Genomic DNA, 18,202 nt, shown 5'->3' with positions numbered 1-18,202 from the left:
GAGAGCACCTAACTCACGGGGAGTTGAAAAGTTCCAGTAAGTGCGTGTGTGGCCGGCTGCGTGTGTGCACCACATTCACGCACAGCAAAAGCACGGTGCGTCCCGGGGAAGGGTCAGTTTGCTGACTCTGCACTGGACCCTGATGAGGCCTCTTAATGTATCTGTAATCAATTTCTCCCATCAGGTATTTTCTGCTGTTCTACGTTTCCTTATTTCCTTCATCCTCCTCCTCTTTCCATGTGCTCTTCAGCCTCCTTCTGACACTCTTCGTCACATCAGCAGCATCCATCTCCGTCCCTTCCTATCTTTCGTATGTATTTTGAGAGATTTCTTCAACTTTATCTTTGACCTACTAATCTGAGGCTTGTCTCTCCTCTAGTCAATCTACTTCAAGTTCACAAATGAAAAGGAATATTTTCAGTTCTGTGACTGAATCAACCTCAGCTGACTGTTTTTCACTTGCCAGCTGCCTTGCCTTCTGTGACAGCGGCTGCTCCTCCTTGTCCCTGGCTGATGGACCTGCACAGGTGTGGGGCTGTTTCTCTTAGCTCACTCGCTGCCCACCTGTTGCATCCCTGATGAAGCTGTGATTTCAGAGATGCTCAGAAGTCCTCGTGCCTAAAGGCCTACAGTGTGCCAGCTGGGGCGTTATCAGGCCCCTGCTGAGACATCAACACGGGTGGGCTGAGCACCTTCCTGACCCTCGTCCCTCTAGTCACCCTTGCGGCTCTCCCAGCTTCAGAAAGCAGAAAGGACTCGGCCTGCGTCTCATACAGTTGGTTTGGCAGGCCCTGCCTTTCCTCTCCAAGGTCAGTGGGTCTCTGGGGTGGATAAAGCTGCAATCCTCACCCAGGATCTGTGATCCTACGTGCAACTTGGGTACAGAGGGGGGCAGCTGTGTGGCATTACGATTATAATGTAAAACATTTATTTACTAATCATAAATGTAGGATGCATAATCAGTGTAAAGTTGAAGAATCGAGGAAATGAAAAGTAAACAATTCTTTTACTGAGTCTTACTTATTTCTCAGTTATCCACAGGCCTGATACAATGTGTAATATCAAATGCTTGCTAATATTTGACTCAAGTGAAGACAACTGTTCAATCGTTTCTTTTCCTCTTAGGTGAAATTCAAATACAAGACCCACCCAGCTTTTCCACCGACCTCCTTGCCTCCCGCCGTCTTCCAGCCACATCAGATTTAACTTAATGGTATTGAACATGCCACGTTCATGTCCACTCAGGCACTTAACGTTTGCTATTCACTCTGCCTGGAAACTTGATTCCTAGCACCACTCCTCATCTTCCGTCAGGACCTCCCCTGTCCTGCTCCAGCTCAAACACAAGTATTCTTGTCCTCAACAACTATTTTTTATTGTTTTCTATTTCAATTAAATATCCTATTTTCAGAGAAGACTGACAACTCAGAAAAATCCTTCATTTTATGTTCTCATAATACATAGCATCCCATACTTCTTTGTCATAAAATTCATGAATATTTTAAATTAATCATTTCATTGGGTCCTTCCCAGCTTGTTTCACAGAGGCACAGTCATATTTAACATTAAAATGATGAGCTAGTCTGCCACACCCAGCACAATAGTACCTGAAAGCTGCTCAATTATTTGCTGGTGAAACAAGAAAGAAGGAGAGAGAGAGAGAGAGAGAGAGAGAAGGAAAAAGGGAGACATAGTTTTTGCTTTCATGGAAAACAAAGATAGATCTATTCAAATTTATGCAAAAGTTTTCATCTTTCTTATAGGGTAACATATTGTTGCTAAGCCCACTGACTCTCAGTCATGCTATGTGACTTTGAAAGTTAGTTAGCTTTACTATTTTAGCCGTGGGAAATGCACATCACTTTTGGAAGTTTTATTATCTTTGTTGGCAAAGTGAGGATAACGATGATACTTACCTTTTATGTTTTTAATGAGGATTATTCACCATGAAAACATAAGGACTTACCTTAGTACCCAACACCTACAAACTCTTAAAAACATAATTCTTATGACTCATTTACCTGAGGATCAAAAAGGAAATAAGGACGTCCATTCTTCAACTGAAGTGCAAAATACTCTTCCTGATTGCCAGGTGACGCCGCAAAGACAATCAAACCTTCAGGCACCCTTGTTCGAAAGCTGGCCTTAATGCCTGGTAAGACAAGTGTGATCAGCAAATCAGTGCCGGGTTTTGTTGATTCTCTCTGATAAATGTACATTTACTTTCATTATTATTTATGATGTAGTGAGTACAGTCAGGAAATTACACAGCAGTGTACTGGGATGGTCCCGGCCATTTGGTTTTAAATATATCCCATTTAAAATGCCAGCCAGTACTTGGGAACTTAAGCCTGCACTCCTGCTAATCAATATATAATGAAGTTTAAATTTATGCAAAACTCATCAACCTAAAAAGACATGTTGTCAACCCAAAACTGGATACTCAGAGTATCAATGTGAAAATATTATCAGACAGTCATAAAAATAAATGGGTTTTTGACATGAGTGAAAGAAATACGAGGGACCTTGTTTAAAATATTTATGAAGTTTAAAGAATCAGTCCAGTAATAGAAGCTAAGACTGGAAAGAACCTCTAGGAAGTGACCCCTAGATATAATTTCCTGAAACATCACATCATCCTATAACCCAATGACTTACAGCATTCCAAATCGCAGGGTCTTCACTGAGCCCTAAGACCACATATCAGCCTTGCACAGGCCATTCAAGGCTCTTCTTGTCTCCTAGAACTTTCACCAGCTCTGGAAGCAGGGGCAACTCACAACAGTTCAATAAAAGCCCTTATGTTGGCTCAGCACCTGTGGCTCAAGTGGCTAAGGTGCCAGCCACATACACCTAAGTTGGCGGGTTCAAATCCAGCCCGGGCCTGCCAAACAACAATGATGGCTACAACCAAAAATAAAAAAAATAAAAAATAAATAACCAGGCATGTGGTGGGCGCCTGTGGTCCCAGCTACTTGGGAGGTGGAGGGAGGAGATTTGCTTGAGCTCAGGAGTTGGAGGTTGCTGTGAGCTGTGATGCCAGAGCACTCTACCCAGGGGGACAGCTTGAGGCTCTGTCTCAAAAAACAAAAAAGCCCTTACGTTATACTACATGTCCCCCATCTTCACTCAGCAGAGTATCCCATTTTCTGAGCACATAATGGAGCTCTGGCTGTGTGCAAGACATTATACTTGATATACTGAAACTACCAAAAAGTTTAAGAGGCACAATCTTCTGGTCTCAAAAAGTTACCAGTTTAGCTGCAAATATAAAATGTGTATGTTTTAAGAGACAAATCATATCATGAAAATCAAATAAGAGTTTAAGAACACACATGAAAATCAAGTAACAGCTCAAAAGTGTAATACTGAGTAATGAATGAATACTCATTGAGTAGAAATACAGTCAGTCAGGATTATGAAGAATTAAAAGAGAACTCTGTGCCAGCTGTGCTGGTCACCAAAGGGCCTAACAGATGGAAGCATCCAACCTGGGTTCAATAGACTGCAACTACCTCAGGAACCACGTATGATTCCTCTAGATGGACCTAGGAAATGCTTTTAGAACCCAGAGGAAGAGAAAGGAGGTTAGGAGGTGCATTAGAGGTAAGGGAGAAATTTTATCAAAGGTTTAAAGGCAGAAAAACAAAAGTCATTTGTTGAGTATTGGAATCTTATTTTTTTAATATGCATCTATGGAACATTGACATTTGTTGAGTACTTTGCTACACAATAAAGAAGAAAACTAACAAACTGGTCCCAAGCATTAAGTTCTAGTAGAGAAAAAAAGACAATTTGAAAAAATTAGCAGATATAGAGACATACACAAGATTTATGTCTATACTGTGTGTATTATATAAATGGATATATACTCCATAATTGTGTGTATGGATATACACAAGATATAATTTTATTCAAAAGGATTTAGGATGGTTTAACAGAGAATATCATGCTTTAGCTTCTTTTCAGAGAATATTAAGCATTTAAGGAGTAATCTCACAAAGTCCCAGAGGTGGGGAAAGTATTAAGGAAGGATGGATGCACAGGAAGGAGTTAGATCAGCGGTTCTCAACTTTCCTAATGCTATGACCCTCATGTCGTGGTGCCGCCCAACCATAAAATAATTTTTGTTGCTACTTCATAACCGTGATTTTGCTACTATTATGAATTATAATGTAAATATATGATATGCAGGATGTATTTGCATTGTTACAAAGGGGTCACGAGCCACAGATTGAGAACTGCTGAGTTAGATGAACCTGAAGAAACAGGTGAGACCACATCTGAGCCTAAATGCCACGCACAATGTGTTGAGAAGTTTGTATAAAAGACAAAGATGGTAAAGAAAGTTGTATTTGAAGTATCTTTAGAATATTACCCCTTTAATACCAGTAAAGGCAAGCATAGGATAAAGGATTTAGACTTTCAAGGCAAATACTATTATCTTGACTTCTCCATCTCCATCTTCTGAGCTTTATGCTTTTTGGTTCTTTTCAACACACATGTCCTAGTCATTTTGCCATCTCAGTGCCTCATATTCTTTGATTCTGTCACTTCTGCCTGCTTGGGTGCTATGTTCTTGTTGTTAGATTCAGTGCCTAGTTCTTCCTGGCAGCTTTTTCACTCCACAGAATACGACTGTTTGCCCCCCAAAATCACTTTCAGTAGTCAGACTCACTTAGACCCCTGTTGCTAAATCTACGCTCTCATCTCTGCTAATAAGTAGACTTAAAAGTTCTGCACTATCAATGGGAGACAGGAATAGGATGCTCAAAGTCATGACCAGGGCAACCAAACTTGAGAGGTGGAATGCATAGATTCAGATAATTTAGCTACAGAGAAACAGGAAAAGTTAGGGGATCATTGTGCTTTGGTGGAATAAGATGATAAGGATTTTAATTAAGGACAGATACGTAACTGAATGGATTGAAAGGATAGACTGTTTCCATTTCAGAAGAGATACATAAATACATAGTATGGTATGTATTTAAATACATAAATACATACATGGTAGTATGGGGCAAAATGATCAGTTTCTTTCACCAATCATTTAGGGAAAGACGCTATGATTAACAGAAATAGAAATGTCAGGTAAGGAAGGAAATTTGGGATTAGGGATTATGTTGAGTTTTAGGCACACTGAGTTTATGTCAATGGTGTAGAAAACTCTATCATTTGGAAATTAGAAATTAAATTTCAGGAGAGAATATAGGACTAGAAAAATAAATTGGTAATCACCTCCTAAGAATCCATATCATAGAGACAGAATGCAGAGGAAGAAAAAGAATCTTTGGGAAAAATACTCACATTTAAGAAAAGGAAAAATCAGAGCAATATTAAAATTGTAATAATAAAGATATTATTGTAAAATAGAAATTCAGAGAGCAGAGAACTTTAAGAAAGCAAAGTTAGTTAACTGTGTAAACACTTCCTATAGGTCTAGAGTAATTAGAACTGAAGAAAAGCTTTTGGAGCAGATGGGAACATAATCTCTTTCTGTTGAGTAGGACAGCCAGTGTACAGACAGCAGAGTGATAAGAACCACAAAACTGAATGAGTAGGACATGGGTCAAGGGCACTCATTAGGAAACCCTAAAAGAAAAAGAAATCAGAGACATAGATATTAATTATTAGAGTGGACCAGGAAGGTAAAAGAGGATCTACCAGCACAGACATAGTTCAAATCTGGCCTACAGTCTGACCAGGGAACAATTACATTTCTACCACTCTTTCCTTGCCTTAAACTTCTCTCTTTCTTGTTCAGTATTAACTATTTTCTTCAAAAATCTTATCAATCTGTCATCATTTTTTGATCATGTGTTTGTTCTCATATATATCATTAAAACTATTACTATAAAATTAGAAAGCTTCAGGTTAGTTCACAAAAATAGCTATACTGTTGATACAGAGCAAAACTCTCTACCACTGTGTTGGAAGCATCAATGTGGCAGCAGTGAGGAAATAAAAGCAAGGATTTAAATGTCGGAAGATTATCAGTCACTACTCAGCCTGGGAATACAAATACATAGTTCTCTTTAAAAGGACTATAGTGAATGAAAATGAATCAGAGCAAGAATTACAGGAATATTTTGACAAGTTACATTTGGGAATAATTTAACAATTATACACTAAAGGAATATGCGATATATGTGTTTTTCAAAAACACACCATTTAATTTTCAAGTTTTATACTTAAATGAGAAATTTATTTTTAGGGAAACTGAAATATAATACTTTATACAGATCCAGGAAAATTTCTTGTAAGAAGGGAAAATACAGCAAAGGGCAATTTGATTTGATGGTACATGGTAGACACAATCTTGTCAGTTTTCTCTTTACATTGCCAAGATAAATAATGAATGACTTTCTTCTGCATGAACTCTATAAGGCTATTAAAAATGCACATATTCACTGAAACATCATATTCTTGACAATTAAGTTAATTATTGCTAGAGACATAGTTAAATCCTACCTTTTGATCCAAATTCTTAAAACATGTAATCAATTCTTTAAATAAACTAAATTCACAAATGAGCATATTTAAACATAAATATAACATTTTGATGAATGTATAAAACATTTTAAAGAAAATGCCTTTACTATGATACAGAATGAAAAAAGTATAATTATTCAAAATACCTTATCTTTCCTATAACAAGATTATATGTTTATAGAGCCCCATCTATGAACTTACACTCAGCCATGTGACTTATATTAGCCAAAGAAATGAAAACAGGAGAAAAGAAGCCATAAATGCAGCTGTGTTGAGCCTGTGCTCTGCCTTACGAGGCCCAAGAATAAGAAGACTTGTGGACGAGAGTCTAGCAGCACCAAAATATTTTGGGGTGGGTTGGAGAGGGAAAAGATGGCCAATTAGAGGTAGTTTTCACCAGAAGTTCCTGTCCAGAAGGAGAAAAGCGGGACTGAAGTGAACTTGGTGAAGTTGAAATTGCTGAGTTGAGCACAAGAAGAAAAAAAATCAAGGTACACACCACCTCACTGAGACAAACTATGATGGTGAAAAAGAGGAAGAAAGATAATGGAGACCAAGTTCCAATGACTAGGCTGAAGGAGCCTGGGGCCAAAGGAGAGAGGAGTCCCATATTCCCAAGCAGGGGGCCTACTGTGGGCTTTCCATCAGCAAGTAGTGAACAAAAGACAGGAGAACTAGGACCCCAAGGGAGATAGCCATGAGGTTCTAGTTCTCCTACACCTGGGAATTTCCACCTCTGGCTCCCCATCCTACCTGGCACAAAAGTGAACAAATTTTCTTTCTGCCATCCTAAGCCCACAGTCCACCCTTTCACCTCTCTGGTTACCTGATGGACTGCCAACTACAAAGGCCAGTGTGTTTGGTGAGATCTCTGGGACACTTCTGCATTAGGTGGGCAGCCACGCCAAGTGCACCCCACTCTCTTTTGCCAGAGGAAACAGTGACTCCACAGGAATAACTTTAGCGTGGCATGACATGGTCTCTTCTGGCTTTCACTCCTACTAGGGGCACCTTTCCCCTGCCCTCTGGAGAGCCCCTGCCTGGTGTCTGTGCATGTTGACCTCCATATCCCCTCCTAACAACTTGGAAAGAGATAGGCCTAGCCTTAGGCAACCAGCACTGGGTCCAGGAACCAGATCCTCTCCCCAGCCCTGGGTGATGGCTGAATTTGATCCACTCGCAGAGAGGACTGGCACGGGGGGAAGACTGCAGCTTCACTGAACTTGTTTGAGCAAGGGGTTCTCACACTGCTGGACTGGGTCCAATCGGAACTATCTGCAGATTCTTATTCTCCAGCTGTCACTGGATGGGGCTGCAGGTTCATGACTTATTTGAATTTATTTGAGTAAGGGGGTGTTATCACCATAAGAAGTAGGAACTCTTTGAAGTCCCTTGTCCCTTCCTCCAGCATCACTAGTATGTGTGTGCGGGGAGCACAGCTGTTTGAATCTCTTACAGCAGGAACTCCACTAAAAAACTGCAGCTCCTTTAAACTGAATGGAAGATAGGCTGACACCAGGACAGAGTCAGTTTGCACTATATAAGCAAGGCTGGCTGTCAGAGGCTCTCATGCTGTAGCGCTAAAAGGGGGCTTTGGGAGGTTGTGGGGAAAGGCTACAAGCACACACTCCAGCTCATTAACAAAGGGGTAGTGAACTCCATTTTCTGAGGTCTCCAGATCTGGTTTCATCCCGCCAGTTTTAGTTGCCAAATAGGTGTGTGAGTTGCTCCTTACAAGTACCCAATTAGATTATCTCTCAATAACTAACATTTCAACTAAAAACGTATAATTTGTTTAAATATCTGAAACATAGGGAGGAGCCAGTAGAGTTCTGGCAACATGAAAAAATCAAAGCAGATCAACTCCCCGAAGATGTAAATAGAAATCAAAAAAATAGTTCAAAAACTGTCTCAAAAAATTAGTGAATGTAAAGAGAAAGTCACCAAGGAACTGGATATAATGAGGAAAGATACAGCAGACTTTACGGACTTGAAAGAAGCATTCAAGGAACTTCCAAACATAGTATAGAACCTCATAGAGTAGAACATGGAGAAGAAAGAATTTCAGAAATTGAAGGGACTTTTGAACTATCCCAATCATTCAAAGAGGCAGAAAAAAAGGAAGGCCAAAACAGAATATTTCTTGAGATAGTTATGGAATTATTCTAAAAAATCAAACATCTGAATAATAGAGATTCCAGAAGGAGAACAGACTGGTCCTAAAGGCACTGATATTCTACTCCAAGACTTTATGTTGGAGAATTTACCAAGCATTGCCAGAGCCACAGAAATTCAGATAGTACATAGTTTCATAACCTCAGCACGACTCAGTCCACACAAAGCATCACCTAGACATATGGTAATTAACTTTGCCAAAGTCACTAAGAAGGAGAAAATCCTTCAAACAGCCAGGTATAAGAAAAGTCTTCCCTACACAGGGAAAAATATCAGAATAACCACAAATCTTTTAGCTGAACTTTTCAAGCCAGAAGAGGATGGCCATTGGCCTTTATTCTTCTTAAACAAAAACAATTTTCAGCCCAGGATCCTGTATCTTGCCAAACTGAGTTTCATTTGTGATGGAGAAATCAAACATTTTACGGATAAGCAAATGTTGAACATATTTGCCATAAACAGAACAGATCTACAGGAATTCCTCAGACCCATTCTTCATAACAGCCAGCATTATGGTCCATCACCAAAGTAAAAGCACCTAAAACTTAAAAAAAAAAGCCTAGGTTCCACAACTGTGCAAGGGATAAAACTAAGCTCTGGACAAAATGCAAAACAAGATGACCAAAACACCACCACACCTATTGATTCTCTCATTAAATGTGAATAGCTTAAATTCCCCCACTGAAGAGGCACAGGCTAGATGACTGGTTATGAAAGCTTTAACCCAATATCTGTTGTCTCTAAGAAACACACCTAACCTCTAATGATAAACCAAGACTCAGGGTGAAGGGATGTAAAACAGTTATCTAGGCAAATGGAAATCTAAAAAAATCAGGGGGTGCAATCTTATTTGCAGATACAGTTAGATTTAAACCAACAAAAATAAGGAAAGGCAAAGAAGGGAACTACATACTGGTCAAGGAAAGTACATAACACGAAGAGATTTAAATAATTAACATTTATGCACCCAACCTAAATACTCCTCGATACATAAAACAAACCCTAAATGATCTGAACAATATGATATCTTCCAGCACCATAACAGTTGGTGATTTTAACACCCCTTTGACAGTACTAAACAGATCTTCTAAGCAGAAAGCAAACAAAGAAGCAATGGGCTTAAATATGACCCTAGAACAAATGGACTTACAAGACATATACAGAACAGTTTATCATAGCAAAACTTAATACACATTCTTCTCATCAGCCCATGGATCATCCTTCAAAATTGATAACATCTTAGGGCACAAATCTAACCTCATCAAATTCAAAAGAATAGAAATTATTTCTTGTATCTTCTTGGACCATAGTTGGAATAATAGTTGAACTTAACAGCAACAAAATCTTAATATCTTAATGTCATGGAAAGTAAATAACCTTATCCTGAATGACAGCTGAATTAAGGATAAGATGAAGAAGAAATCATTATATTTCTTGAGCAAAACAAAAATGGAGCCACAAGCTATCAAAACCTGTGCAATATTGAAAACTCAGTACTAAGAGAGAAATTTACAGCATTTGATATAGAACAGAAAGAGAACAAGTCGAGAATCAAATGGGCTATCTCAAGCAACTGGAAAAGGAAAAACAATCCAACCTCAAACCTAGCAGATGAAAAGCAATAATGAAAATTAGAGCAGAATTAAATGAAATTGAGAACATAAAAATCATTCAGAAGATCAGCCAAACAAACAGTGGGAGCACACCTACGGTGCATCTCATGAGGGTACATGTGAAACTTACTAAATGTAGAATATAAATGTCTTATAATAACTAAGAAAATGCCATGAAGGCTATGTTAACCAGTTTAATGGAAATATTTCAAATTGTACATAAAACCAGCACATTGTACCCCATGACTGCATTATTGTACACAGTAATGATTTAATAATAAAAAAATTCAAAAAAAAGTTGGTTCTTTAAAAAAATTAATAAAATTGATAAACCCTTGGCCAGAAACAGAGAAAAGCTCTAATAACTTCAATCAGAAATGAAAAAGGGTAAATAGCAAAACAACAAATACCACAGAAATACAAAACATCCTCAACAATTACTAGAAAAAAACACTATGCCCCCAAATTTGAACATGTAGAGGAAATGAACCAATACCTGTAACCATGCCAACTTCCAGAACACCAGAAAGAATTAGAAATTTTGAATAGACCTATATCAAGCACAGAAATTGCATCAACAATAGACAAATCTTCCACAAAAGAAAAGCTTTAGATCACGTGTTTTCATACTAGAATTCTATCAAACCTTCAAAGAGGAACTAGAACCTACATTGCATAACCTATTCCAAAACATAGAGAAGGAAGGAATCTTCTACAACACATCCTACCAAGCAAATACCACCCTGATTCAAAAACCATGAAAGGACCCTACCAAAAAAGAAAACTATAGGCCAATATCATAAATGAGTATTAATACAAAAATATTCAATAAGATCCTAGCAAACAGAATACAGCAACACATTAAAACAATTATACATTATGATCAAGTGGTTTTATCCCAGGGATATAAGGTTGGTTCAACATACTTAAATCCATAGATATAATTCACTACATAAATAAAAACAGAAACAAAGACCATGTGATTCTCTCAATTGATCAGAAAAGGCTTTTTTTTTGTTTATTTGCTGGGTTTTTTTCCCAGAAAAGGCTTTTGACAAAATACAGCATCCTTTTCTGACAAGAACACTTAATAGGCATAAGTGAGACATTCTTAAACTTATAGAAGCCATCTACAACAAACCCACAACCAATATCCTATTAAATGGAGTAAAATGGAAAGCATTCCCCCTCAGAGTCAGGACTAGACAAGGATGCCCACTATCACCACAGCAATTCAACAATACTGGAAGTCCTAGCCATTGCAATCAGGCAAGGGAGAGAGACTAACAGTATTCAAATGGGGACAGAGGAGGTCAAACTCTTGCTCTCTGTTGATAACATGATTGTGTACCTAGAAAACCCCAAGGGCTCAATTACAAAGCTTGTAGAAGTGATCAAAGAAAATAGTAATGTCTCAGAATACAAAACCAATATCCAAAAATCAGTATTCTTCATATATGCCAGTAAGAGTCAACCTGAGAAAGAAGTCAAAGACACAATACACTTTATAGTACCTCCAACAAAAATAAAATACATGGGAATATATGTAATAAAGGAAGTGAAGGATCTTTATAAAGGGCATTGTGAAACCCTGAGAAAAGAAATAGCAGAAGGCATTAACAAATAGAAGAACATACATGCTTATGGCTGTGAAGAATCAACATTGTTAAAATGTCCATACTACCCAAAGCAATCTACAGATTTAATGCAATCCACATCAAATCATCAACATCATACTGTGAAGTACTTGAAAAAATAGCCCTTTGTTTCATACAGAACCAGAAAAAAACAAAACAAAACAATAAATAGCCCACATGATTTTAATAAATAAACACAAATCTGGAGGCATCATGCTACCACACTTCAGGTTATACTACAAGTCTATAGTATAAATAGCAGAAAGATAGAGATATAGATCTATGGAATAGAATAGAGAACTTAGAGATGAACTCAGCCACATATGGCCATCTAATCTTTGATAAACCAAACAAAAGCATGCATGGGGGAAAAAATCCCTGTTTAATAAATAGTGCTGGAGAACTGTTTAGCCACACGTAGAAAACTAAAATTGGACCCACAGCTCTCACCATTGAGATAAAAATTGATTCTAGCTGGATAAAACATTTAAATTTAAGACACAAAACAATAAAAATTCTAGAAGAGTGTGTGGGCTAAATGCTTGACAAAATTGGCCTGGGAAACGATTTTATCAAGAAGACCCCCTTGGCAATTGCAGCAATACCATAAAAAAATAAATGGAACGTGATCAAGATAAAAGGCTTCTGCACAGCTAAGGATACCACAACTAAAGCAAACAGCCTTCAGAACGATAGAAGATATTTACATGCTATGAATCTGACAAAGGGCTGATACTAGAATCTACAGAGACTCAAATGAATTAACAAGAACAGTACAAACAATCCCATTTATAAGTGGGTAAGAAACTTGAACAGAAACTTCTCTGAAGATAAAGATGAATGGTTAATAAACACATAAAAAACTGCTCATTGTCCCTAATCATCAGAGAAATGCAAATAAAAACCACTGTGAGATACTACCTAATTCCAGTGAGTTAGCCTGTAACTGCAGATGCTGGCAGTGGAGAGAAGGAAACAGCTTCTACACTGCTGGTAGGATTGCAAACTGCTACAAACTCTATGGAAAGAAGTATGGAGAATTCTCAAAGAAGTAAAAGTCAACTTTCCATTTGATCCTGCAATCCCATTATTAGGTATCTACCCAGAAGAAAAGAAATCATTTTACCCCAAGGACATTTGCACTAGAATGTATATTGCAGCTCAATTCATAGTTGCCAAGATATGAAAGCAACCCAAGAGCCCATGAATGGGTTACAAATAATAGTATATGTATACCATGGAGTACTACTCGCCATTAGGCAAAATGAAGACTTTACATCTTTTGTGTTTATCTGGATGGAGATGAAACATATTCTTTCTCAGAAATGGGGGCAAAAAGTACCCAATGTACTCACCACTAACATGAAACCAATATATAAACAACTACATGCCCACATGAAAGAAAAAACACAAGTAAAGCAAGAGGGAAGAGAGAGGACAGAGGAGGGGAGAAGAAAGGGTAATCAGCAGGAGAAGCGAGTGAGATTGGTGGTATCTCACCTAATGTGCAGAATGTGAGGGTGTTCAGCCCCCCCCCTGTGAAAGTCTCAACTACAACTTGAACTTTACCTTGGAATTGAAAACAATGTAAGCTAAATATTTGTAACCTCATATTAATCTGAAATTTAAAAAAATACTTTTTTTAAAGATAGGGACTCACTCTGTTCCGGCTGGAGTACAGTAGCATCACCACAGCTCACTGCAACCTTGAACTCTCAGGCTCATAAAATCCTCCTGACTCAGCCTTCTAAGTAAGTACCTGGTACTACAGGCACACTCCACCCATGAAAATACTTTTGTTTTGAAATGTTTTAAGTGTTAAGCATCAACACTAATGAAAATCAGCATAAAAGTGAAAAATTACATGTCTGACTTGCTAAAATTTAGAATTTGACTTTTTAAAAAAGAAACAGGAATGTTTTAAAGTTCAGGATTTCCTTTGTAGGATTTGAAGAAATAAGAGAGTATTTCTTATATCTCTATATTTATTCATGTATTCAAGAAATATTTAAGGAATATATACTTTGTGCAGCTACTATTCCAGGCAAGTGGGATACATAAATGTATAAAATAAATATACATCCACAGCCTAATATTTTAAAGGTGAGAAAATTCAATTTCTGCAGGGAAATATTTAACTTTCACATAAACATGTGTACAACTTTCTCATCAGAGAAGTGCAAAATGAGATACGATACTACATACTACTAAACAACCACCAGAGTGGCTACAATGAAATGGAACATAAAATGTATAGCCAACTATACACACAGCAACTATGCACAGATGAGGTCAAATGATTAAGTTTGTGAACTCATCATAGAAAAAGTGCTACATACCCCAATGCTAAATATCACCATGGTCACCTGCAAAATATTCCTCTTGGGAAGCAGTGCACCAATGCCACTGCCTAGCCCATCCCTCAAAGCAATTTTGGGACTCTTTTTCTGGAATGACCATCAAACCTGTAGTCATACAAAGGTCTGACAATTAAGTTTGTGAACTCATCCTAGAAAAAGTGCTTTGAGGGTGGACTAGGTGCTGGCATCAGTGCATAACTTCCCAAGGGGAGTATGTCGTGGTGTCCATAGTTATTAGCAATGAGGTATGTAGCAGTTTTTCTAGGATGAGGTCATGAACTTAATTGTCTGACCTTGTATAGAATATATAACTAAATATTATAATATATAATATGAAAATAGTAAAAACAATGAATAAAATATTTAGTTTATGATATATAAAATACAATACTATATATACATGCAGCTTTCATAAAGTACTAGTTGGAATATAAATTGATACAAAAATTGACAGTATTTAATGTTACTTATGTATCTTTCAAATATATGCATATCTTTTGATTCAGCCATTCCTTTCTTACATATATATCCCCCCAAAGTATATAGGCTCAAAAGTATGTGTATAGGGGGCTTCCATTTGACTGATTTTAACCCCACTCTGTGGGATAGTTCAGCCTGTCATATGCACACTGCCCCTAGCCTAGGACTTCACCCAGAAGCCCTGCCGCCAACCTCACCCCTCCCAACTTAGAGCAAAGCAGGCCGGTCCTCAGGGGCCCCTATTCTGTGAAACTCTGAAAGGCACCTTTGGCAGGCTGTGAGCAGGAAGGGCCATAGAGGAAGCAGTGGCTCGCCCAGGTCCCTTGAAACTCGTATCAGCCTGCGGATTTCAGTAACCAAGAAACCAGAAACCCTGCTGACCAGACTAGCAGAGCAACAAGCTGCGACTTTGCTTTGGTAGATTCTGAAAGGGAGGTGGAGCTCACCACATCCCGGGGCCTCTGAAATGGACATTAGTCCCTGGATTAGGCATCTAATATTCTTAAATCTACTGAGTGTGTGGCAGAACAACAAACAAGCTGCCACTTCACATCAGCAGGTTCTCCAATATGAGTGGAGATATCCACCCCTGGGGCTTGTGAAACAGATACCAGCCCACTGGATCTTGTGGCTAACAGCCTTAAATCCACTAAGCAGCTGGTGGAACAAAGAACTGCCACTTGATGCTGCCAAGTCCTAGAAGGGGCATGGAGAATTCTGCATTTCAGGGCAGCTGGCATTGACATGAGCCCACCTGGCTGGGCATCCAAATGACCCCATTGCCTGCTGAACAGCACTATAGTCAGCCAATAGTTGTGGTTGGCTTGATTGGTCCAGACTTCACCCTCCTGGCCCAAACTGCCTCTTGAGAGCTGCCTCATCAAACATAACCAGAATATCTTCAGGAAAACCCTAAATTTTAGCTTAGAGTTAAGAAAAATAGAAAACACACATGGAGAGGATGCAGCAAAGGAATTATGGCAACATGAAAATTCAGAGTGGATCACACCCACCCAAAAAGGGACTACAGTGGACCTCCAGCAATAAAAAATGCTATTTATAAATAAATTGAAATGACAGCAATGAAAATCAAAATTTGGATAGCAAATAAGATGAATGGAATTGAAGAGGAAGTGGAGAAAGAAGTCCATAAATCATCTCAAGAAATGAAGGAACTTAGAGACAAAGTCACCAAGGATTTAAACATAATTAGGGAGGATATAATAGAAGAAGTTTCAAAAAATGGCAGAGAGTTTTAGCAACACACTAGACCATGAAAAGAAAGAATCTCAGAACTCAAAGACAAGACTTTTGAGTTAATGCAATACTTTAAAGAGGCAAAATGGAAGAGAGCAAAGCAGAATACTCTCTTGGCGAATACAGCACTATGTGAAGCATACAAACATAGAAATCAAGAGAGTCCCTAAAGCATGGGAGCTCTAGTTTAAGATATTATACTGGAAAATTTCCCAAGCATTGCCAGAGACCCACGCATAAAGATATTAGGAGGCTACAGAAGTCCCAGGATGACTCAGCTCAAACAAAGCATGTCTCATGTCCTAGACACATTGCAATTAACTTGCCTAAAGTCAAAATGAAAGAGAAAATTCTGCAAACAGCCAGCAGTAAGCAGCAGTAAACCTACAAGAGCAAAAACATTAGGATGATGGTAGACTTTTCACGGGAAACGTTACAGGCCCCAAGATAATGAGCTTCCACATTCAATCTTCTCAAACAAAATAAACGCCACTCTACTACTCTGTACACAGCAAAACTCAGTTTCTTATGTGATAGAGAAGTGAAATCTTTAACTGGCAAGCAAACATTGAGGAAATTTGCTACTATAAGACCAGCTCTACAGGATATATTCAGACTTTACTATGCAAAGAATAACACAATGGCCCACCAGCAAAGTAAAGACAACAGGAAACAAAAGGAAAAAGTTGTGCTTCTCACAATGATCCAAGTGATAAAACAAGGCAACAGACCTCTTTGCAACAAGATGCACAGAACTCCACTATACTTACCAATCCTCTCAATAAATGTGAATGGTTTCAATTCCCCACTGAAGCGTCATAGGCTGGCTGATGGGATAAAAAAGGACAACCCAAATATAAGCTTTTCAACATCCCAGGACAAAACATGACTCAGGGTGAAGGGTTAGAAAGCAACAGTTTAGGCAAATGGAAACTAAAAGGAAGCAGGAATTGCCATCCTTTTTGCAGATACAATTAACTTTAAAGCAACAAAGAGATAAAGAAAGACAAAGATGGGCGCTATATACTGGTCAAGGGAACAAAACAACAAGAAGGCATTTTAGTCCTTAATATTCATGTACCCAACATTAATGCCCCCAGATTTATTAAACAAATACTTGATTTGAACAGTATGATAACCTACAACACCATAATAACTGGGGACTTCAACATTCTAGTGGTGAAACTGGACGGATCCTCCAAACAGAAACTAAACAAAAAAATGATGGATTTCAGCACAACCACAGAACAAATAGGCTTAACAAATGTATATAGAGCTTACGTATAAGTAAGCTCCCAGTACTCCCAGTACTCCCAGTACTACTGAATATATGTTCTATTCATCAGCTCTTGGAGCATTCTCTAAGATTGGTCATATTGTAGGACACAAATCAAATCTCCATAATTTAGAAGAATGGAAATGGAATAAAAGTAGAATTCAATTCCAGCAAAAAACATACATTCCTACATGAAGTCATGGAAACTAAACAACCTTTTTGCTAAATGAGAGCTGGGTCAAAGGGGAGATAAAGAAGGAAATTTTTCAATTCCTTGAACAAAATGACAAAGAAGTCACAGCTGTCAAAATCTGTGGGATACTGCAAAAGCAATCCTCAGAGGGAGAATCTGTTGCATTTAATATCCACATTCAGAAAACAGAAAGAGCGCAAATCAACAATCTAATGAATCATCTCAAGGAGCTGGAAAAGGTAGAGCAATCCAATCCCATTCCCAATAAAAGAAAAGAAATAACCAAAATTAAGTCAGAACTAAATGAAATCTAGAACAAAAGAATCATTTGGAAGATTAATAAACCAAAAAGTTGTTTTGTTGAAAAGATAAAATAGATAAGTCCTTAGTCAAATCAACCAGAAACAGAAAAAATGCTCATTATCTCTAGCTATTAGAGAAATGCAAATCAAAACCACTTTGAGATATCAACTAACTGCAATGAGAAAGGCCCACATCACAGGGTCCCAAAGCAACAGATGCTGGTCCAGGTGCCCAGAGAAGAGAACAGATCTACACTGCCGGTGGGACTGCAAACGAAACTAGTACAGACTTTATTGAAAGAAACATGAAGAGTCTTCAAACAACTAAAAGTTGGCCTTCCATTATCTTGCAATCCATTTACTAGGTTTCTACCCAAAAGAAAAGGGGTCCTTCTTACTGTAAAGACATATGCACTC

At 38.2% G+C, this 18,202-nt stretch overlaps 1 protein-coding gene across 1 annotated transcript in view; it reads right to left on the bottom strand.

Moving 5' to 3' along the window:
• USH2A (usherin) overlaps positions 1–18,202 on the bottom strand; it is a 775,219-nt gene that overhangs the window by 448,200 nt on the left and 308,817 nt on the right. The window contains exon 21 of the mRNA XM_003800142.1: positions 2,022–2,152. Coding sequence (XP_003800190.1) covers positions 2,022–2,152 — 131 coding nt within the window. The remainder of the gene's footprint in view (positions 1–2,021; positions 2,153–18,202) is intronic.

This window comes from Otolemur garnettii, unplaced genomic scaffold (assembly GCF_000181295.1).
Source record: "Otolemur garnettii isolate 467f Iridium unplaced genomic scaffold, OtoGar3 scaffold00168, whole genome shotgun sequence".
Lineage (NCBI taxonomy): Eukaryota > Metazoa > Chordata > Mammalia > Primates > Galagidae > Otolemur > Otolemur garnettii.
The sequence above is the reverse complement of the archived record's forward strand: the minus strand, read 5'-3'. Positions and strand labels throughout refer to the sequence as shown.